Raw genomic sequence first — 19,444 nt, 5'->3', positions numbered from 1 at the left:
ACATTTCTTCAAATTTTTATATATAAAATCTAAGATACTTACTATTATAACTTACTTATAATAAAACATTTTTTAACAATAATTTCAACAATAAAATATAATAAAACAAAGGACTATTGCCAGTTGAGACAGACCAGGGCGTTGCTAGAAAACAGCAGCAGTAGAAGTATACCTATGTTCCTTACTTTGTATTTTAATTATAAAGACCTGAAACTTAAAATATTTTTTAACCATTTAGAAGGCTTTCTCGTTAGTTATCCAGAAATTGATTTTGAATACAATAGTTTAATTGACTGCATGAATGATAGAATTAAGCTTGATTTGAGGGGAGGGTGATATATGTAAATAAAAAAATATTAATTGTATATCAATATATGTCATGTTAATAAAATATTCATATTGGAATTCTCGAGGTCGTTTGATTATTTATCTATAACACATTTAAATCAATTATATAATATTTAAAGCAGTAGAATTATGCTTTGTTATAAAAAATAAATGCATTGAAAATGAAAAATATAACAATGATAATACAATTTATAGTATGAATGATTGAAATGCACATGCTATGTCTTATTAAGTTTCAAACGACAAGATTGCTGCGAGATGTATTGGAATATTGTATCCATATCACTGTTCAAACTGAAAAGACCATCACATTTCACTATCAGACTTAGTATATGTTAATTTTGACATTTAGTCACATAATGACATTGTTATTCTTGTGCATTATAAAATGCAACATTTAAAACAGCTTGGACGTTTCATTAAAAGAAACAATTAAAAAAAGAGCAATACGAAAAAGTCAATGGATAAAACATTCAATAAATGAAAGGAAAGACCGGTGATGAAAGATGTTGTAGAGTATGTGTACAGCTATCTATCTGTCCATATGTAAATTCCATACTCCTTTATCATTTTTTAACTACAGATCTGTCAATGGAACACCCTCCTAAAATACAAAAACAAATCTTGCGTAAGCATTGGTAAAAGGTAATGAAAGCATTAACATGTACAATTTAGAATCTTTACGTAGACCATGTATTGTGGATTTATTTATTCTAGTCAGTATCAATTTTCGTTGCTAGACTATTAAATAACATCTTACGTACATGCTGTTAGCATTGGGTCGAAGCCACTGCTGGTGGAGATTTATTTCCCCGAGGGTATCACAAGCCCTGTAGTCAGCACTTTTGTGCTGACATGAATTATCATTGATATGGTTATATTTATAAATAAACTATTTACAAATTTTTGAATTTTTGAAATACTAACGCTTTTCTACCTCAGGCATAGATTATCTTAGCTTTATTTGGCAAAATATTTAGGAATTTTGGTCCTCAATGCTCTTCAACTTCGTACTTTTATTTGGCCTTTTAACTTTTTTGGATTCGAGCGTCACTGATGACTTTTGTAGACCGGAAACGCGCGTCTGGAGTATATACAAAATTTAGTCCTGGTATCTTTGATGAGTGTGTTTATAGATACTCTTTAATGATATTTCATTGTTTGCTCCTATCACGGAAGTATACTATTAACATACTACTTCCATGCTCCATTGTTATTTGGATGGAGAGTTGTCTCATTGGCACTCACACCACTATCACAATCCGCCTAAAGTATGAGGGAGTTGCAACCTCAATATTAAAACACTTGCATAATTTCTTTCAAATGTATATGTTCAATCAAGCCAGTTCCATAGTAAATTAATTGATATAAGACAAGTGGTAGCCATATGAAGTGACCGAAATCTTTGTGAGTGCTTTTTCACAATTACCCTAGGTTAAGGGGAGTGTCCAATAGGTAACTGAAACAACGCTTCGTTGTACAGGGCCTAGTCACTGTACAATGACAACAAACTTACAGCACTTCTGTATGTTCGGGTTCCCTGGTATTCTGCCATCACTGGGAGATTTCTCTTCACCACTTCTTCATCACTCTCGAATGAACCATTCACACAGCCGGAATCATTTTCTGTAAGTACAAAACACACTGAATAATTAAAGATTTTTTTTATTCATTGATAGATTAATCAATTTACTGATTTGAACATAATATATAATATTAATTCTCAAATTTACCGATAACCAGCAACTTTTGCCTTGATTTTTTGAATTGATGTTAATTTCTGTATGCCTATAAATTGAAAGTAAAACGTTTTGACGTACACTTTTATATTTAAACCAACAACGAAAACATCAACCATTGGTCGAATACACTCATACGCAAAATCATACTGATTTTGAAGAAACATTTATAATTTACCTTGTAGTTTTGTATTGTCTAGATCACTGAGTTTATTTGATGGAGTGCGAGACACGCTTGGTCCACCTGGGTTTGTCTCAATTGGTGATTTGTTATTTTCTAGCATTGCAATAGCCCTTCTAATGGCCTCTCCTTTTGAACTTTTTGTACTTTTAGATCTATGAATAAGGTTTTTAGTGTCGATATCACTTTCGAAAGTAATCCTTGAGCCAACCTCACTACTTGTCCGTTTAACTTCTTGTGAAGGACTTTTAACATGACAAACATTTTTATAAATTGCTTTATTTTCACCGGATTCATGCCTTCTTTGCCTGTTTGAGTTATTTTCTATGACTGCATAAGATACATTGCTGTCTTTACTTTCACGATTTGGAACAGGTGGGGTTGTCATAGAAACAATATGACTGTCAGTTTTGATGGTTGAAACAAATTTAGGAGATAGTCCACTGTGTCCACTATGGGTCACTGATGCTTCACTAGGAACATGACCATTACTTATAGTGGAGGAGTCTGTAAAAAATAACAATAATATGAAGTCACATGACTTTGCAATCACTTCTTTCTAATGAAACATATTAAGTCAAAGTTACAAACTATTAAATAAGCAAAACATACCATGCATTCGATTCGATGGATAACGTCGTTATAGCGGGCCATATGCTTTTCATATTAACAATTTTCATATAAATCGGAAGAAAAAATATCGGGAAGGACTATGCTGTACCGATTTGTTTCCTAATGAATGAAGAAATTTAAAGTGTAGACGTCAAATGCTTTGTTCAATAATCATATGTGGCCAAAAAAGTGTAAATAGAGCCTGATCCACTATATTGGCACCCATCAAGTCAAGTGTTTATGACAAGTCAATATTTGTGACAAGTCACATTCCATAATGTTACAATTGAGAACAGGGTTGTAGCTTTGACAATTGAAACATATACATCACGTGGTCATCAATGTTATTATATACTCACCTAGATCATCTGTCCCTCGTGTGTGTACTATAATATCATTTTCATACAGAGATCCTGACCCTAACTGTTTCCGCAGTGTCTCTATTTCAGTCTATTAAAATGGAGACAGAATAAAAATATAAACACAGTTAAAGAATACCTCAAGGGACTTTTAAAACTGGTAAAAAAAAACCGAAAAGAACAATCTCAGAGACCTGTCTCATCCATAACATTTGGCTTATAATTTATTCTAAATTTCGTTACAGTATTTCAGTTTTGAACTTATGCACAACTTAGCCACAATTAATATAAATCTAAACAAGTTTATACAATATACTATTTGAATAAGGAAGTGAAAATAATAGTAGTTTTATGTGATTTCTGTAAAATACATTTTTTTTCAATTGCTCTTCTTTTTGCTTATCTAAAAGACTATGTACCACTATTTCAACATCTTGATGCATTCTATAAACTTAAACACATTCTAAACCCCATCCCTGAACTTGTTTGTCATGTTGGAGTCTTCATTAAACAGTCTTTAGAACTGAGGGAGTCAGACCCGTGTCAGACAAGGTTATGATGGTGTTTTTTACATACATTTATAATTGAACTCTAATGTTCTATTATTCTATATATTGTATTGTATTATATTGTATTGCACTGTATTACATTGTATTTCATTGTATTGCATTGTATTGTATAGAATTATTGTTTGATTGTATTGCTTGACTCTTATAGGTCTAATTTTGCAATACAGATTAATTTAATACAGTTTCCCACATTTAACCAGAAACCAGAAACACATATTATGAAGTTTTATGATCTTACTGCTTAAGAAAAAAAATCAAATTGTGAAAAAAAGTCCAAGGTGCATTTACATTTAATTCAGTAAAGTAAAATAATCGCCTTGTTGTTCTAATCGGTTTAGACCAAAAGAAGGAAATAACACAGATAGACAGCTTTATTAATTGAGGACGTCCATGCAGAAAACAAATTTAGATATAAAGATATAATAGGTGAAATAAATGCATCTGGATTATATTCAGCAAAATAACTGCTGAAATTTATATTGCGATTGGTTTGTGCAATTTGCATCCGACATCCGGTTTACAGACACTGGGATTTGCAAGAAGATTGGGGGGGGGGGGTACATTCAAAAGAGATTTAAACAATAATCGAGCTTTAAAATGCATATACCGTATTCAAATAATAGTATCTATAAATTTACTTTTTTCTATTAATATCTATTTAACATTACTTTCAACTAACTTGTGCAAGTATGTGCACACAAGGACATAGCTTTAATAAAGGAAGTTTAACATTATCATTGTCTCATTCGATTTACAGTAAATTATTTTAGCTCAAACGCAAACAAAAATTCAACAACAATCTTTCAGTGACAAGTCATGGTCTTAGGTTCACGTATTGCTCTTCTTTTTTTTAAAGAAAGCCACTTGTTCTGTATATTGAGAAATTAGAATACCTTAAGATAAATTCATCCATTTATTTTACTTTTGTAAATAAAAAATATTCTTTCATTTGTGGGTTTATGGTTTTTATTTTTTCATACATAGTAAAGAGCAGATCAATGCAAGTCTAATATTTTGTCATACCCTGCCCCTTATTTCCAAGGTGTATGAATTTGTGGCGTACAGATATTACTGACAACGTATGCTATAGGTTGTATAGTTACCTGTTGCTTCTGTACTGTATTAGCAAGCTCTCTTGAACGTTCTTCTGCTTTAGATTTGGCCTTGCTTAAATAATGCACTTCCAAATCCATCTTTTCAGAATAATCTTCTTTTAATACTAGAATGAAAATTTAGAAATATTAGCATGGTATAATACTTTAAATTCAAAGAGTGTTGCAATGTTTTAATAAAATACGTCAGCATCAGGTTCAGCCACAATAATAAAACATGCATTCAAAATTTAGGGATCGTTTTACTTTCATCATTTTTTTTATGTAATTTCGTATATTAGCAATGATCAAGGATTCGCAAACATGAAAGTTCGCATTAATTTCTAGATAAACAAATTGTTTAGCTTATCAAATTTTGACATATTTGCATTTATTTTCATCTTCATTTATTATTGAAAGTCAATCATATCATTTATTGGTTACTTAATTTATATCTGAGCGCAACGTGGTATTTCAAATTTTCCTAAAATGTCTGATAGTCAAAAATTAGGAGATAACTGTATTGTATTTTAAGCTTGGCCTTCGTAAAACGTCGATTTTACTGTCGCAAATTGAGTTTACCTAGCGACGCGGAGCGGAGATAGGTAAACGGATATTTGCGACAGTAAAATCAAGTTTTACGAAGGCCAAGCTTAAAATACAATACAGTTATCTCCATTCTAATGCCACATATTAACATACACTTCATTTAATAAATATTTGGCTTGAAAATGCCATAAATGAAAAACTCCGCGAAACTGTTGCATCGTCTTTAGCATTTAAACAATGTGACGTCATATGTATGCTCTGGTTGTCTAACATGAATACGAAACGTATTTCTACCTTGCGTACGCTTCAGAATGGTTTCAATATAGACAAAAAGAAGATTTTAAGGCTCAGAATGTGACTATCTTGTTTATTTTTTGAGAAATTACGAGGAAATTACATACCCAAAAAATATCGGAATTCAAAATGGTGGCTTTCTTAGTTACGGACTGGTAGAACGTGGAATATAACCCCTCAAAATATTTGTCAACGTCCAATGAAAATTGCCGTTACAAACTTATTGCATTAGAATAAAAGGTATACCTACCATTGCAGGCTTTTGGTATTCGCAACAACCTTAGTGCTACTATAAAAGTAATGGCTTCTATAGCTATATGAAAGCACAAAGTTTTCTCCCAAAATATTGTGAACAGCACCTCAATAGCAGCAAGGTTAAATACTGTAAAACTGTCTATCAGCTGAAATAAAAGATGATAAGATCTTTAGGTTTCACGTACATGTCATTAAGACAGATCGTCCATAACGATGCTTCTGACCCTGCAGCATGGTCAGGCATATGAATATGTGGTGGGGCTAGAATTGCTCTTCTTTCTTTAGATTGCATCCCTCTCTCATTAAATTTCGACGAATTTACTAACAAAAGGCTCTTATAGAATACATATAAGAAATCGCACGGGAGAAGCACGGAACTCTGAAATAACGGTATATATATCAGATAATCACAACCACAACCACATAATGCAGGTTTTAAAATATAATATCGTTACAAAGATTGTTCGCTGTTACTGAAAGTGCGATGAAACTTGAAAATACTTAGCAAGATATGAACTCATGCCGTCTTATATACCCTCTATATGTATATCAATAACCATATAAATATTCATACAGCAATTTCATAAACAGTAAAGGAAGTTAGCAGCTTGTGGAAATAACATTTCTTAAAGATCACGGGTTCAGTGCATTAGTGGTTTTTTTCGTATAATTAAATGTAGATCTCGGATTTTGTTATCCTTATAAAGACGAGCACACGAGTTGCGATAGATATAATTTTTTTTATAAGAGTGACATTTATATGGTAAAGTAACAATACATAAATTCGGTGAGGAAAAATTCGCGGTGATGATAATAATGTCGAACATATTTTAAACGTAAATTGAAAATTCCAACCAAAACTGATCTGTGTCCACACTTGTATAGTATAGTAAGAGTGTGATATTTGATACTATTTCAATTGTCATGATCAAGTTTGTTAAAATAGAGAGGTCTCTGCATTGAACCGAAAGGAACATTTTCGTGCTATATTAACAAAATAAGGTTAATAAATATACTTTAGATTACCTGTATTACATCTTTACACATTTTTGAACAGCCGGTTACAAATCGGAATAATAACTGAAAAAAAGAAGAAAAAATGCCATTAGGTAATCGAATTGGGGGAAAACATCTCTTATGCTCTAAATTGTCATATAAAAAACAAAAATGTTTTAAAATGTTTTGAAAAATATGTACCGATTATCAGGTTATCTGCATGTTGATATCGTAAAATATCAGCTGCGAGACATAATATGAAGCTTTTTGTCGAGTGAGCGTAGCGAACGAGATCAAAAAGCCTTCATATTATGTCAAGCAGCTGATATTTTACAATATCAATATGCAGATAATCTGATAATCGATTTATCGGGCTATATTTGTGTGTTTCGGAAGTGTTTTCTTTGTTTCACCAGCACTCAAAAGATGACTTGATAAGTTGGGGTCAAAGTTATTAACGTCGGTTCAAACATTATGACGTCGCTGATAAGTCCGGGTCAAAGTTATTAAGACCGGGTCAACGTATTTGACGTCACAAAGACATGATACGGAATAATATTAAGAGCTGAACAGAGTGATATAGACAGTGGGACGACCGATAAGTTTAAACATCTACGTCATTTTGACGGTCGATGGTGGATAACTTTCTCATTGACAATCATACCACATTTCCGTGTTTACCGAACTTAAGTAGCCAGAAATAAAAATTAATCAAAATTGACCTAACACATGATATTCATATATATCTATATACAGGTATATCATTCACTTGACCGCTGCTCTTCATAAGCTTCGTCCTGTACATGCATGAAATATTTGCCACTTTACGTTAACTTGAAGCAACCAAGAATCAATCAAACAATCTGTATAAGCTAGTAAAATGTGGATGGTACCACTACAGCCCGTATAACCTTAGTTGTGTTGGCTTGTGGTATTTAGAATTTAAATCAGTTCCAACTGATAATGACTTGATATAATAATGAAGATGGTGCATGCATTGTATTTGTAGTAACCATTCTTACCTCTATAAAGAAGATCATAGCTATAACTAAACTTATGTAATGTGAGACACAGTATGCAGCCCCAAGAGACGTATCAAAATTACATGTACGACAACCTCCTCCTGGATCAATATCATTCTGCGCTGTTGTGTTAGAACTTTGACTACTAAGATAATCTATTGGCTTGCTTTCAGAAGGATCTGAAACAAAAACAAAAAATATTTTTTTGGAAACAATTAAATTAAATTAAAACAAACAATTATCTTCCGAGATATTATACACGCTATATTGGAGTTACAGTATTAAAAATGTGGCAAAAGTTATAAGATATCGAATGTCTATGAATTAAATGCAGACAGTCATGACAGCTGTAGATTTTTTTTTAAATATCAGTATGTTTGATATATTAAAGGAAGCAAAACATGTGAAATACTAATGCAATATGGAATCATTGTTTCCATTTAGTTTAATGTTTATTTTTTTTATTTCAAATGTAGCAAGTTTATAGAATACAGATTAAAAGCTTGCTTATTGATTAAGCAAACCAAAAATATATTGAATAGAGCTTCTTAAACATTGATCGTTCTGAATATCTATGAACTATTTGTCACTGACCGTAACGTTAAACAAGTAAGAGGAATTACATTTATATCTAATCCTGGTAAATATAATTATCTGCTCTGTTTATATGTATGATATCATCTATCTCCACGTGCTATTCGGTCATCTTATAGGTGATATGTGATTTTCTAAAAATTGTAATAATTTGTACTTTGATGGACTATGATATGATTTTATCAATTTGAACTTTAAGAAAAGATATTAAGAGCAAATGGGAAAATCTAGCAACATTGGACTGTACATAAATTAAATGTTTAATAAACATCATCACGTCAGCCTAGTTAATTTGTGCTTCATTGAAGTATCGTATACAAATACTACAAATAAAGGCCTCACCTTTGTTCGAAAGTCATAAATCGATTGAGACAAAACACATCAACTATAGTCTATAAGAGGAAAACAACGGAACAACAGAAACACTGAAGTGCAACAAAAACAAACGCTAACATACATAAAAACAAACATCTTGAAAAAAAACTGCCATATTCCTGACATGCATGGTATTGTTTTCTACAATGGATGGTACAAACCAAATACATTTAAAGGAGATTACAAGTCTTTGTATTCACAATATATATGCTAGGTTGTCACCATTCCTTTCGTGATGACTCTTTTCGCTCGAATGTTTAGTTTATGTTATTTCAACTTTGGTCATACTTATTATAACTGTCACATCAGATTAACATATTCGCGTACATGGTATATAAAGTTTATTTGTCATCAATACTATGCTACGAAATCAGTTCTTATAATTTAAGGCCAAAGGTAAAAGTAAGTATCAACCTCGCCACTGATTCAAGTTGAAGAGCAAAGTCACAACAGTTCACCCATAATAATGCATTAAACAATTATATCTATAAAACAACTGACATAAAAGCAGCAAAATAATCATCGTGTTCCTCTTGATTTTTCTGATTTTACTGGAAAAGGCTGTATTATTATTTACAGTGCTTATTTTTTGCATATCGTTAAAGGCAACAGTAGAAAACCCCTGTTCATAAATCGATTCAGATAAAACAAATGCGGGTTACAAACTAAACCTGAAGGAAACAATCCATCTAGAAGAGGAAAACAACGGAACAACTGAAACACTGAAGCGAAACAAAAACAAACGCCAACATAAATAGAAATGGAAGTATCAGATAACCACTGCCATATCTCCAATTTGTAACCGGACATTTAAAGAAAAAAACTGAGTTGAACCTGGTTTTATGGCTTGTTAAACCTCTCGCTTACATGGCACTTCTATCACATTTAATAGATAATTTGGCTGATAAGAGACTCTTTAAGCAGCTACCATGATATTATTTATATACTTGTATACACTTTGTTATATATTCAACTCCCACAATAAACATGATATAATATGCATGAGGAATGTAGAAATGAACTGCATCATTGACACCTGCATACACATTAGTCAATAATCTCTATATCAGATTAAGATTAAATCTGTTTGCTTAAGCCATTGATGTTTCTTGTTTTTCTAAAATCTAAATCCTTACCTTGCAAAACTTCTGCTCTGATCAATAATTCTACTGTTATGAAAAATATGTCAACAACTGTCAGTGCTATAATGGTACACTCAACACATAATCCTCTTATAAATGTCTTCAGAGATCGACAACACCTGTGGGGGCAAATGAAACTACTTTAATACAATTGTTACTATGTGTGGGGTATGCTCATTATGGTTTGAATGTTGTCTAAATATGCAGGAACTATTCAATAAATTTATTCAAAAGTTGTAAATAGAAAACGTTTCCTGTTTAAAAGACTTGACATTTACATGTAAGAGGAATTTCATGATAGATACGGGAAGTGAAAAAAATAAATTCAAATTTAAATTTGATTTCAAATTATTTCACGCAGTATGTTCTTGATATGACATAATAAAATGAAATTCAAATATTTTGTCCTGCTTTTGTCCATACCATACTATGTTTTATAAATTTTGACCCTCATTTTCTGTTTTCCACAATGGAGGGTCCAAATTTCTAAACTATTGTAAAACCGTATGAAAAAGAGCAGAACATATTCAATAAGTTAAAATATTATAGACCATTTTCTAAAAAAAAACAACATATACACAAACAAAATATTTAGAAAAAGCTGGGGTCCATCCCCCAAGCGTTATAGTGTTAGAAGTTATAACAGATCAATTCTAGCAACTTTGAATTGTAACTGATTCGGCATAAGCTACATTGAATTATAACTGGCTCAATTATCGCAATATTAAATCATAACTGGCTATTGACAACTTTGAATTATAACTTGCTCTTTGACAACTTAAAGTTATGACTTGATCTTTGGTTATATAGAATGAAAACTGTATTGGCAACATTAAATTGTAACTAGCTATTATTTTAAACTGTCTCAATGCTGGTAACATTGACTTCAATAAATATTTTGATATAAGTCATTTCATATAAATGAAAAATTAACAGATTACATAAAATACATTTTTCAATTTAGACGTAGTTTAACCCAAATACAAAATAGCATGCAGAATACAATTGTTTCTAGTTATTTTAACATAACTATTTTACACGCAGTCAAGATTAAATGATTACAACTTCAAGCTTTATTGTATGGCAGTGATCTAATAAAAACTCTTAGGGAACTTCTTTGTTATTGAAGTACTGTAAGTTCACTGACTTGTATGTAGCAATAAATAATTCACATGGAGGGAGATATATCGAACAAACAAGATTAAAAGGGGGGGGGGGGTAGAAAATCTAAAGAACAAAAACATACCAAGCAATAATATTAACTCAATGACACTAAAAAAATCAGGGATTGTTGTTTGTTGAAGTGGTTCTTATGTGTTTCTCGTTTCTCTTTTTTTTTTATATAGATAAGGCCGTTGGTTGTCAAGGCCTGTTTGAATGGTTTTACAGTAGTCATTTTGGAGCCCTTTATAGCTTGCTGTTCGGTGTGCTCCGTGTTAAAGACCGTACTTTGACCTATAATGGTTTACTTCTACAAATTGTATCTTGGAAAGAGAAATGACCCATTGGAACTCATATCCCATCTTCTTGTATCTATATATATTAACGCGCAAACGAATTGTAGATTTGAACGATACGCAATACCATCAAAATCAGGACTGGATGGAAAGGGGGATGTCACACCACCAAATGGGCAACAGAAGTTAGGAGACAGCAATGATCATGCCATATATATATATATTTACACCGACACACTATGACAATATTGATACATTTTAAAAACTGTTTGTCATCAACCGGTCATGTAATTGTCATTATATCTGTAAGTAGTGTATTACCATGTACAAACTAGGTCTAGTCACCTTAGTATATGATTAACACCATATGGCTGAACTTTTAAGGATAATGACAGGATAGAATAGAAATATTTGAGTAAGATTTATTATTTATGAATCAATTAGTAATCATTCTATTTTCTCTCACAAAAAAGTCGTTAGGGTTTGGCATGTGAATATTTGCTACATGTCACATGTAGAATATTTTGGGACAAAAACGGTCATATTGATTTTAATTATACATCTCAAATGTCTTAAAATTTAATTCAGATTACAAATTAAAATAAATTGTTTCATAATTCATACGTCCAGGGTCAACCCTTACTACAATTGTGTCGAAATAATATATATTAATGTGTTTTTAACAAACAAAAGGCATCTTTCTCTGAAGAAAATGCACAAATATTAATTGAAACCCTAATATAGCACAGAACGAACTTACCAGATGTAATATAGGTACTTTCGAATTTATTAAATTTCATTACTTTATTCTTAAATGTCATTCCGTGGATCAAAGCAAATTGTAAACGCATTAGATTTCTTAAACATTAATAAACGCAATGACATCACAGTTCAATTTCATAGGTTGGTATTAAACATGTGTATTGTTACAGTTGCCAGATACATATATGGTACTATATTATATCTCTTCGTGTAGTTTTCAGTATGACAATTACTTTTATTTACAGTACACATCGTTTGTTAATTATGAAACTGGAAACTGTAAGGGACTAAATTAGTATATTTATTTATATCAACTGTCCGTCCCTTAGACATGGCCTCCCTTATAAAGAGATAAAATAAATATACTAAATATAAGTTTTCTATAGTACCCAATATAATGTTAACCGGTTTTTACAATTCATAATCCCAGTTGTCAGTTTTAATGCTAACATACCGAAAGTTTCAACGCAACAAGTCTTAAACATGTTAAATCTATTCGTAATAAACAAGGCTTACATATCATATAAATTTAAAAACTATAATATATGTCCATCCTAAGAAGATTTTCCTTTCATACTTAAGATGTTCATGAACTGTAATTGTATTGTTGCTGGTGTGATAAATCCCTGAGTGAATTATACGTCTTGTATTTATACGTCTATCTACACATTACATGTATCAGAACAATCGAATTAACCTCTAACTCACACCCGAAGATTTTGTTATAACTATGTAACTATATTTTGCCTACAGCGAGTGCGAGAACATTCTGACTAAGTACAAATGATAAAGATAAAGATAAAGATTGTTTATTCCAATTAAAGGGCCCATGTTGAGAAAAGTAATTTATTACAGTGGTTCTCCCTTCTTTTTAGTAATATAATTGAGAGATACAAATAATTTTTGACAATCATATAAATATGGATATACTCACTTTATTCTGTTTTGAGCCTCCGCCAGAGCAGAGTTAAAAAAAACATCAATGAAACAGATTACTAGTAAATAAAATATTACTGCCAGGCAAATATTCTTAATTATTGAAGTGTATTAGCGCCACAAATTTGTAATTTAAATATTTCTTCCTATCTTTGCATTGTAACGAAAACCTTTGCGAATTAACGCAAACGTTTGTTTTATCTTATTTCATATTTAAGATTCAAAGGAAACAGCAGTTATTAATAGAGGAGCCTGTATATATTAGCATTTATCACCTTTATAGTCATTACAAAGTAAAATGCTTGAATAGTTATTTGCAATTTTGATAGTTTTCTAATTTTTCTCGTTTATAACCAAAATACAAGATTATTTGTTTTAAATTCTCATCATTTGCACAAATTTATACAAGATCTTTCGTTTTAGATTTGAATAGAGAGACAAAATGTATCCTTCTTCGCGCGTTCAATGCACACTCATATTACAGCGACACCAAGTTATTGATAGAATTTTACTAGTAGGGGATAAAAGATATTGTTTGAAGTGATGATTGATTGTTGGTTGATTAACGTTCAGTGGCAAACATTTTAAGCACTAGCACCAATCAACAATGAATACAATAAATAGATCCTGTAATAGTGGACATTTGGGATGAAAGAAGAGAAATTTGGAATGTCACTGGAAAACGAGGGCATTGAATAGGGACAGAAATTTAGCCTGTGTGGACCCTTTAATGAGGTGTTATCATACAGATACTGTTATTGCAAGGTTTCTTTGGTTTTTTTTATGTAGAGAGCGTGGCACTCTCTTTACATGATCATGAGGAATCAGATTTAACTTCATCTTCATAATCGGACGTGCCGGGTTACGTACTTGTACATTCCACATAGTCAAACGGCGCTCCTCTTTGACAAGGCGGTTGATGGTTGAAGAAAGTGACCATATTTCCATTACCCTGTCATTCTCATTGAAATGTATCTCCTAATTTAACAGTTACATGTAACATTCCTTTCACAATCTTAGTATATACTTAGTTCGCTTAAGACTAAAACCAGATAAGACAAATTATTGAAGACTTGTCTCTTCTGCAGCCGAGAAGTCTTCTTACTTGATGGGTTCTCCATCACTTATTTCTGTTTTTTTACCATAATATATATACAATTCACCTTTTTTGTAGATTCTAACAATGTTTTTTCTATGCCAATGTAATTAAACATACAAAAGGTGTAAACAGCAAAGACGGTTATCAGTCAACATGATTGTTATTGCCCGTATAATATTACCATCTGTCAGGTAACAGATAAAAGACAACAACCTGATAATGGCCTTGTGACCACATTCCAGTATTACAGGTGTAAACTGCCAAATTAATATACATTTCTAAATTGTTAGTAATGAATATTGCATGAGAATATTTACTTGTCTGGAATGAAAATTGTGAATATTTCCCTTGACAATTAGTATTCAAACAGAGTCGTGATAAATTGTTAATCATGTCTCTGTTTCAAATGAATATGTATATCTTGCAAAAACAGAGCGCCACGTCAGTCATGCTCATATACACTTTTGAGCCAAGTCGGCTGCATTCAGATGTACAATTGCTGATTAAGTTTCCAAAAGCATCTATTGCGTATACATGTTTACTATTGAATTGAGAATGAAAATGGGGAATGTGTCAGAGACAATAACCCGACCAAAGAGCTGAAAACAGCCGAAGTCCACCAAATAGTCTCCAACACAGCGAAAAAATCCCGCAAGCCGGAGACTGGCTTCACCTGGTCCCTTAACAAAATGTTTACCAGCTCAATGAAATTGGACGTCACAAAAAACCTTAAAACGTATAAATGAACTAAAATTTAAAAAAAACATACACGACTAACAAAAACCAGAGGCTCCTAACTTGGGACAGGCGCAAACATGCGGTGGAGTTAACATGTTGTGAAATCTGCCCTATACCTTAAGCTTATATAGAATAAACAAGAAACAAACATTTTACATTTAATAAATTTTCGCACTTTTTTTTCAGATGCATTTTTTATCATTACCAAACATTTTTTTCGTGAGAACATGCCAGCTCAAATTAATTCATTATATATTCTGTTTGTATGTATAATTGTCATCTTGAATAAACAATAGATAGATTGACACGACACCAGACAAACATTTTATAACAATCAATTAATTTGTAATGGTAACGTAAGTATTTCCAGAGGAGAGTTGACCATTAATGGACCTTTTATCATTGACGCCTTATTCATAATTAAATACTTTATAGTAGCCATGAGGTCAGTTGTCCGATATTCACGGTCATATTTATCGTATGTATGTACGTATTCTTCAGCCCTGTTAAACTTGTTTTTCCCTCTACTCCAAAACTGTTTTAGGTTATTTTTGTACCGCTGTTCAAGAATACGGTGGCCTTTATGAATGCTTAACGTTTGTCATATATTTAGTATACAAAATATATACGAGCACGAGTATATTTTGTATGAACATTCAAGCATATAAAGCAGCTGTTTTTAAATTGTTATTATTGCATAATTTATCATTCACACATATTTAATATGTATAATTTGCATAGCTGCTTTTTATCAGCTATTTTATATTAAAGTACACCAGAAGCATTGATATATATTAATGTTAAGTGTTAATTGCAGTCTGAAGGATAATTTTTAGCCTCGTGTTTTTGTAGACTTTTCTTTAGCTATGTTCAGCGTTATCAAAGCTCCATTACCCACATATATATATACTGTTGTACCTTTGAATGGTTTCATCAATGAATAAATATATTATTTTTTCTTGAAGATCTGATCCCGAAGTTGGTATGTCATTTGAAACCCTGAATTCAATACATCAAGTTAATTTAAATTAAATTAGTTACAAGACATTTCTCGCTATAACTACCATTATTCATTTTTTTTTTATTCAACTATTTTAAAAACATTAGTCGCTATTTTAATTGACTTATTGATAAAACCGTGATAAAATGAAATAGTTACTGGAAAAAACATTTTTAAGTGCTTTTTTCAGATGTCCATAACTAATCCACTTATATCTGTGTCAAATGTCATTACGATAGCGAACAGTTACTTGAAAAAACATCGCACTACCCTGGTTCTCTGACAGAAGTTATAAACTAGTTACAATCGCATATTGCCTTATCGTCAGCTAGATATCAGTTTTTTTTTATAAGTGTTTGGAACATGGACCCCCTTTCCCATCCTTATTTCATATTTTTAGTTCGTTTTCTTCAAGATTTTTACTTATTTTCAGTTATTTGTATGTGCTCTTGCTCTTATACTTACACATGTAGTACAGTGTAGTTGACATATGTTGCCCCTCTAAAGGTTTAGCGTGTAATTTGTATACTAAAGGACGCGGTCCAAACAAGTCGGTCTAGAAGGGTTTCAGAGCAATTTTGGACTAGATTATACCCAAAGTGAGAGTTGTTGATTTGATAAAAAAAAAAAAAAAGGGTGTGAATGAATTTGGACTTTGATCATTTTTTTTGTTAATGATTATATAATTTTTATCAATCACGGATATGCTGATGTAAACGTGCCGTTTAGTGCATCGCTCCCTGTACTCAAATAACATCTGTTTGGAATTTATTTATCAAAAACAATTTATCATCTCGTATCTAGTAAGCTTAAAAACTTAAGTATGTTACTTCCCGAATTAGTAAACAACAGAATAAAGACTTTATTTCATATTTGTCTATTGGTTTTCCTCATCTTTTATGTCACAGAATGTTATTATTTAAAGTATTGCTTTGTTATATCAAGGAGGTTGTTGGTTATATGAACGTATCTCCAACAGAGCGACAATAAAAGTACATGAAACTAGTAGTGAAGTATTGTTCGGTCAAAAACCTGAATCACTAGTGTAAAAGACGTTTTTTTCTGTATTCTGATATCTATAAGGGCCTGATACAGCTAATTGTACTTGATGGGTTTTGTAGATTGTCGAAGCCGCACAGTAACCTGCAATTGCTCATCCCCCCATTAAGCTTTTAATAGATACATTTAGTTATCCTGAATGAACACATCACCTCGCTGTTTTCTAAACGGGGAAATTAACCTCCTAGAACTCTTTACGGATATAAACGTGTTAGAACTCCAAGCATGTGTATCAACTTGCTAGAGCTCCAAGCGGGTGTATCAACTGGCTACAATTCTACACATGCATATCAATGAAATCGCTAGAACTCTATGACTAGTAGAACCGAAGAAGCTAGGTAACTGGCTTCCGGTTGGATAACAAGAATGACCGAAGAAAACCACAACCACACTACAATCAAACAAAAAATAATTAAATCCATTATGTCTTGTATAATTAAACCTGTCAATAAATAGTTCGTGATGATAATGACGGACATTCCGGTCATCAAATCATGTCAGTTTTATAGTTGTGGGAACAAGGCCGTGCTACCATTTTATGTATCCGAACAATAATATGTATGATGTACCATGTTATTGATGACTTTGTTGATATTGTTTTACGTTATGATCATCAAATTGGCCAAAGGGTCGAAATAAGAATTAAAAATCAAAAAGTGTATTTATGTAATAAATTGATTTGTTATTTTATGGATTTTTTTCCAAAATTTACATAAAACTAGATTTATGAATATGAAAATAAAAAATGATTGATTTGTGTTTCAAATTTTCAATACATTTGTATATTTCTTCATTTTTTTTAATATATTATAAAGATTGTTACAGGATTAACGAACAAACAAGACTTAGTGTTTAAAATGTATGAAACAAAGAATGTTTCAGTTTAAACATATGTTTTCTAACTATGTACCCGTCCGGATCCTTTGTAAAACATGCATCTTTTTCTTTATAACTTATCATTACAATTCAGGGTGACAATTTTTAATAATTTGATCACTTCGTTATCAATGGAAGCTTTCCGAAAACGTATATCTTTTAAACTGGTTGCATTGCGCAATTTTAAAGAAGCTGGTGATATTCAACCACAAAAAGTCCTGGTTAAAACCAACATTTATATTAATGTAATCGTCTAATTCAGTTGTCCTGATGACTTAAAATAAAAAAACATATTTTTTCCTGTAATAACAACGTACATTCATCAATATTTCTGGGGTAATTTACAACAATTAAGACGTATTATTGTTACTTGAACCTAGTAAATGTATATTGATATATTATATATGTAGGCGTATGAAAAAAAGAACAATTCAAACTTTAAGAAATGAAATCATTATATTCGTATTCAGTTACTGGTGAAAATATTAATCTAAATCTTGAATGACATTTTCTTAAGTTATAAAAATAATAGGACTTACCTGTCCTGTTTCGCCATATTGATATTGACATCCCTTCAATTATCGACACTGATGACCTCTAACCTCTACCATCAAAATACCTGGCGAATACTGTGCATCAACGCCCAGGTTAATCAGTCAAATTTTATCTCTAATCTTAATCATATTTGCATCATACCATTGATATCATTTCACGTTAGAAATCATTAATTATTTTTATTCAAATTTTTCAGTTTACCTGTATGTCTGAAATCGATTTGTGTGAAAACCATCTGCCTTCATATTTTAACAATAATAATGTAATTTTATTGATTTTCGAAAGATTTTATGTTAATCATGAATCGGACGTTTTAAGTTATTCAGCTTTATTCTAAAACGAAATTGTTGCCTAGTGATATTATGGAAATGAAACAATTCCTTAGGCTATTCCGAAATCGGTACACTATCTATAATTTATTTCGAAAGTTGAAAAAATATGAGAAATTTAATTTTTGTTTTTACAATTAATAAGCAATTACCAATTACCAATTTAAAAAAAAACCAACAACAATAACGACCTTTATTCGAAATGCATAGTCTTTCTTTCATATCTAATGATTGTAGATAGGGCAGGTACTGATACAAAATGAATGAATAGCAAACTTGGTTTAAAGTTCAGTAAAGCTCATGTAAAAGACTTTGTTTTGAAATTAAACTCATCAAAAGAGGGACGAAAGACACCAAAGGGACAGTCAAACTCGTAAATCTAAAACAAACTGACAACGCCATGGCTAAAAATGAAAAAGACAAACAGAAAAACAATAGTACACATGACACAACATAGAAAACTAAAGAATAAACAACACGAACCCCACCAAAAACTAGGGGTGATCT

At 31.5% G+C, this 19,444-nt stretch overlaps 1 protein-coding gene across 3 annotated transcripts; it reads right to left on the bottom strand.

Annotated features, from left to right (window-relative positions):
* On the bottom strand, window positions 1–18,889 carry LOC134715776 (uncharacterized). Of its 3 annotated transcripts, XM_063578208.1 has the most exons (11): window positions 18,593–18,797; window positions 16,037–16,117; window positions 10,121–10,245; window positions 8,016–8,194; window positions 7,024–7,077; window positions 5,993–6,143; window positions 4,912–5,027; window positions 3,240–3,330; window positions 2,266–2,775; window positions 1,865–1,974; window positions 1–952 (listed from the first exon to the last, which is right to left on the bottom strand). In XM_063578208.1, the coding sequence occupies exons 1-11, from the start codon at window positions 18,607–18,609 to the stop codon at window positions 926–928; spliced, it is 1,461 nt and encodes a 486-aa protein (XP_063434278.1). In that variant the 5' UTR covers window positions 18,610–18,797; the 3' UTR covers window positions 1–925. The 3 variants fall into 3 exon arrangements, with proteins under 3 accessions (XP_063434278.1, XP_063434279.1, XP_063434280.1); XM_063578209.1 differs by lacking the exons at window positions 16,037–16,117; window positions 18,593–18,797 and adding an exon at window positions 18,810–18,889; XM_063578210.1 differs by lacking the exon at window positions 16,037–16,117 and having other exon boundaries at window positions 18,593–18,833.
* Between the last annotated feature and the right edge of the window lie 555 nt (window positions 18,890–19,444).

This window comes from Mytilus trossulus, chromosome 4 (assembly GCF_036588685.1).
Source record: "Mytilus trossulus isolate FHL-02 chromosome 4, PNRI_Mtr1.1.1.hap1, whole genome shotgun sequence".
Taxonomy (NCBI): domain Eukaryota; kingdom Metazoa; phylum Mollusca; class Bivalvia; order Mytilida; family Mytilidae; genus Mytilus; species Mytilus trossulus.
This window is presented reverse-complemented; position numbering and strand designations above follow the sequence as displayed.

What these genes read in the sequence shown, in the direction of transcription:
- LOC134715776 (XM_063578208.1), bottom strand. An exon ending in CTATGATCTTCTTTATAGAG is followed by an intron (nt 7,078 to 8,015) that starts GTAAGAATGGTT and finishes TCTTTTTTTCAG; the next exon opens with TTATTATTCCGATTTGTAAC. An exon ending in TGTGTAAAGATGTAATACAG is followed by an intron (nt 6,144 to 7,023) that starts GTAATCTAAAGT and finishes CTTTTATTTCAG; the next exon opens with CTGATAGACAGTTTTACAGT.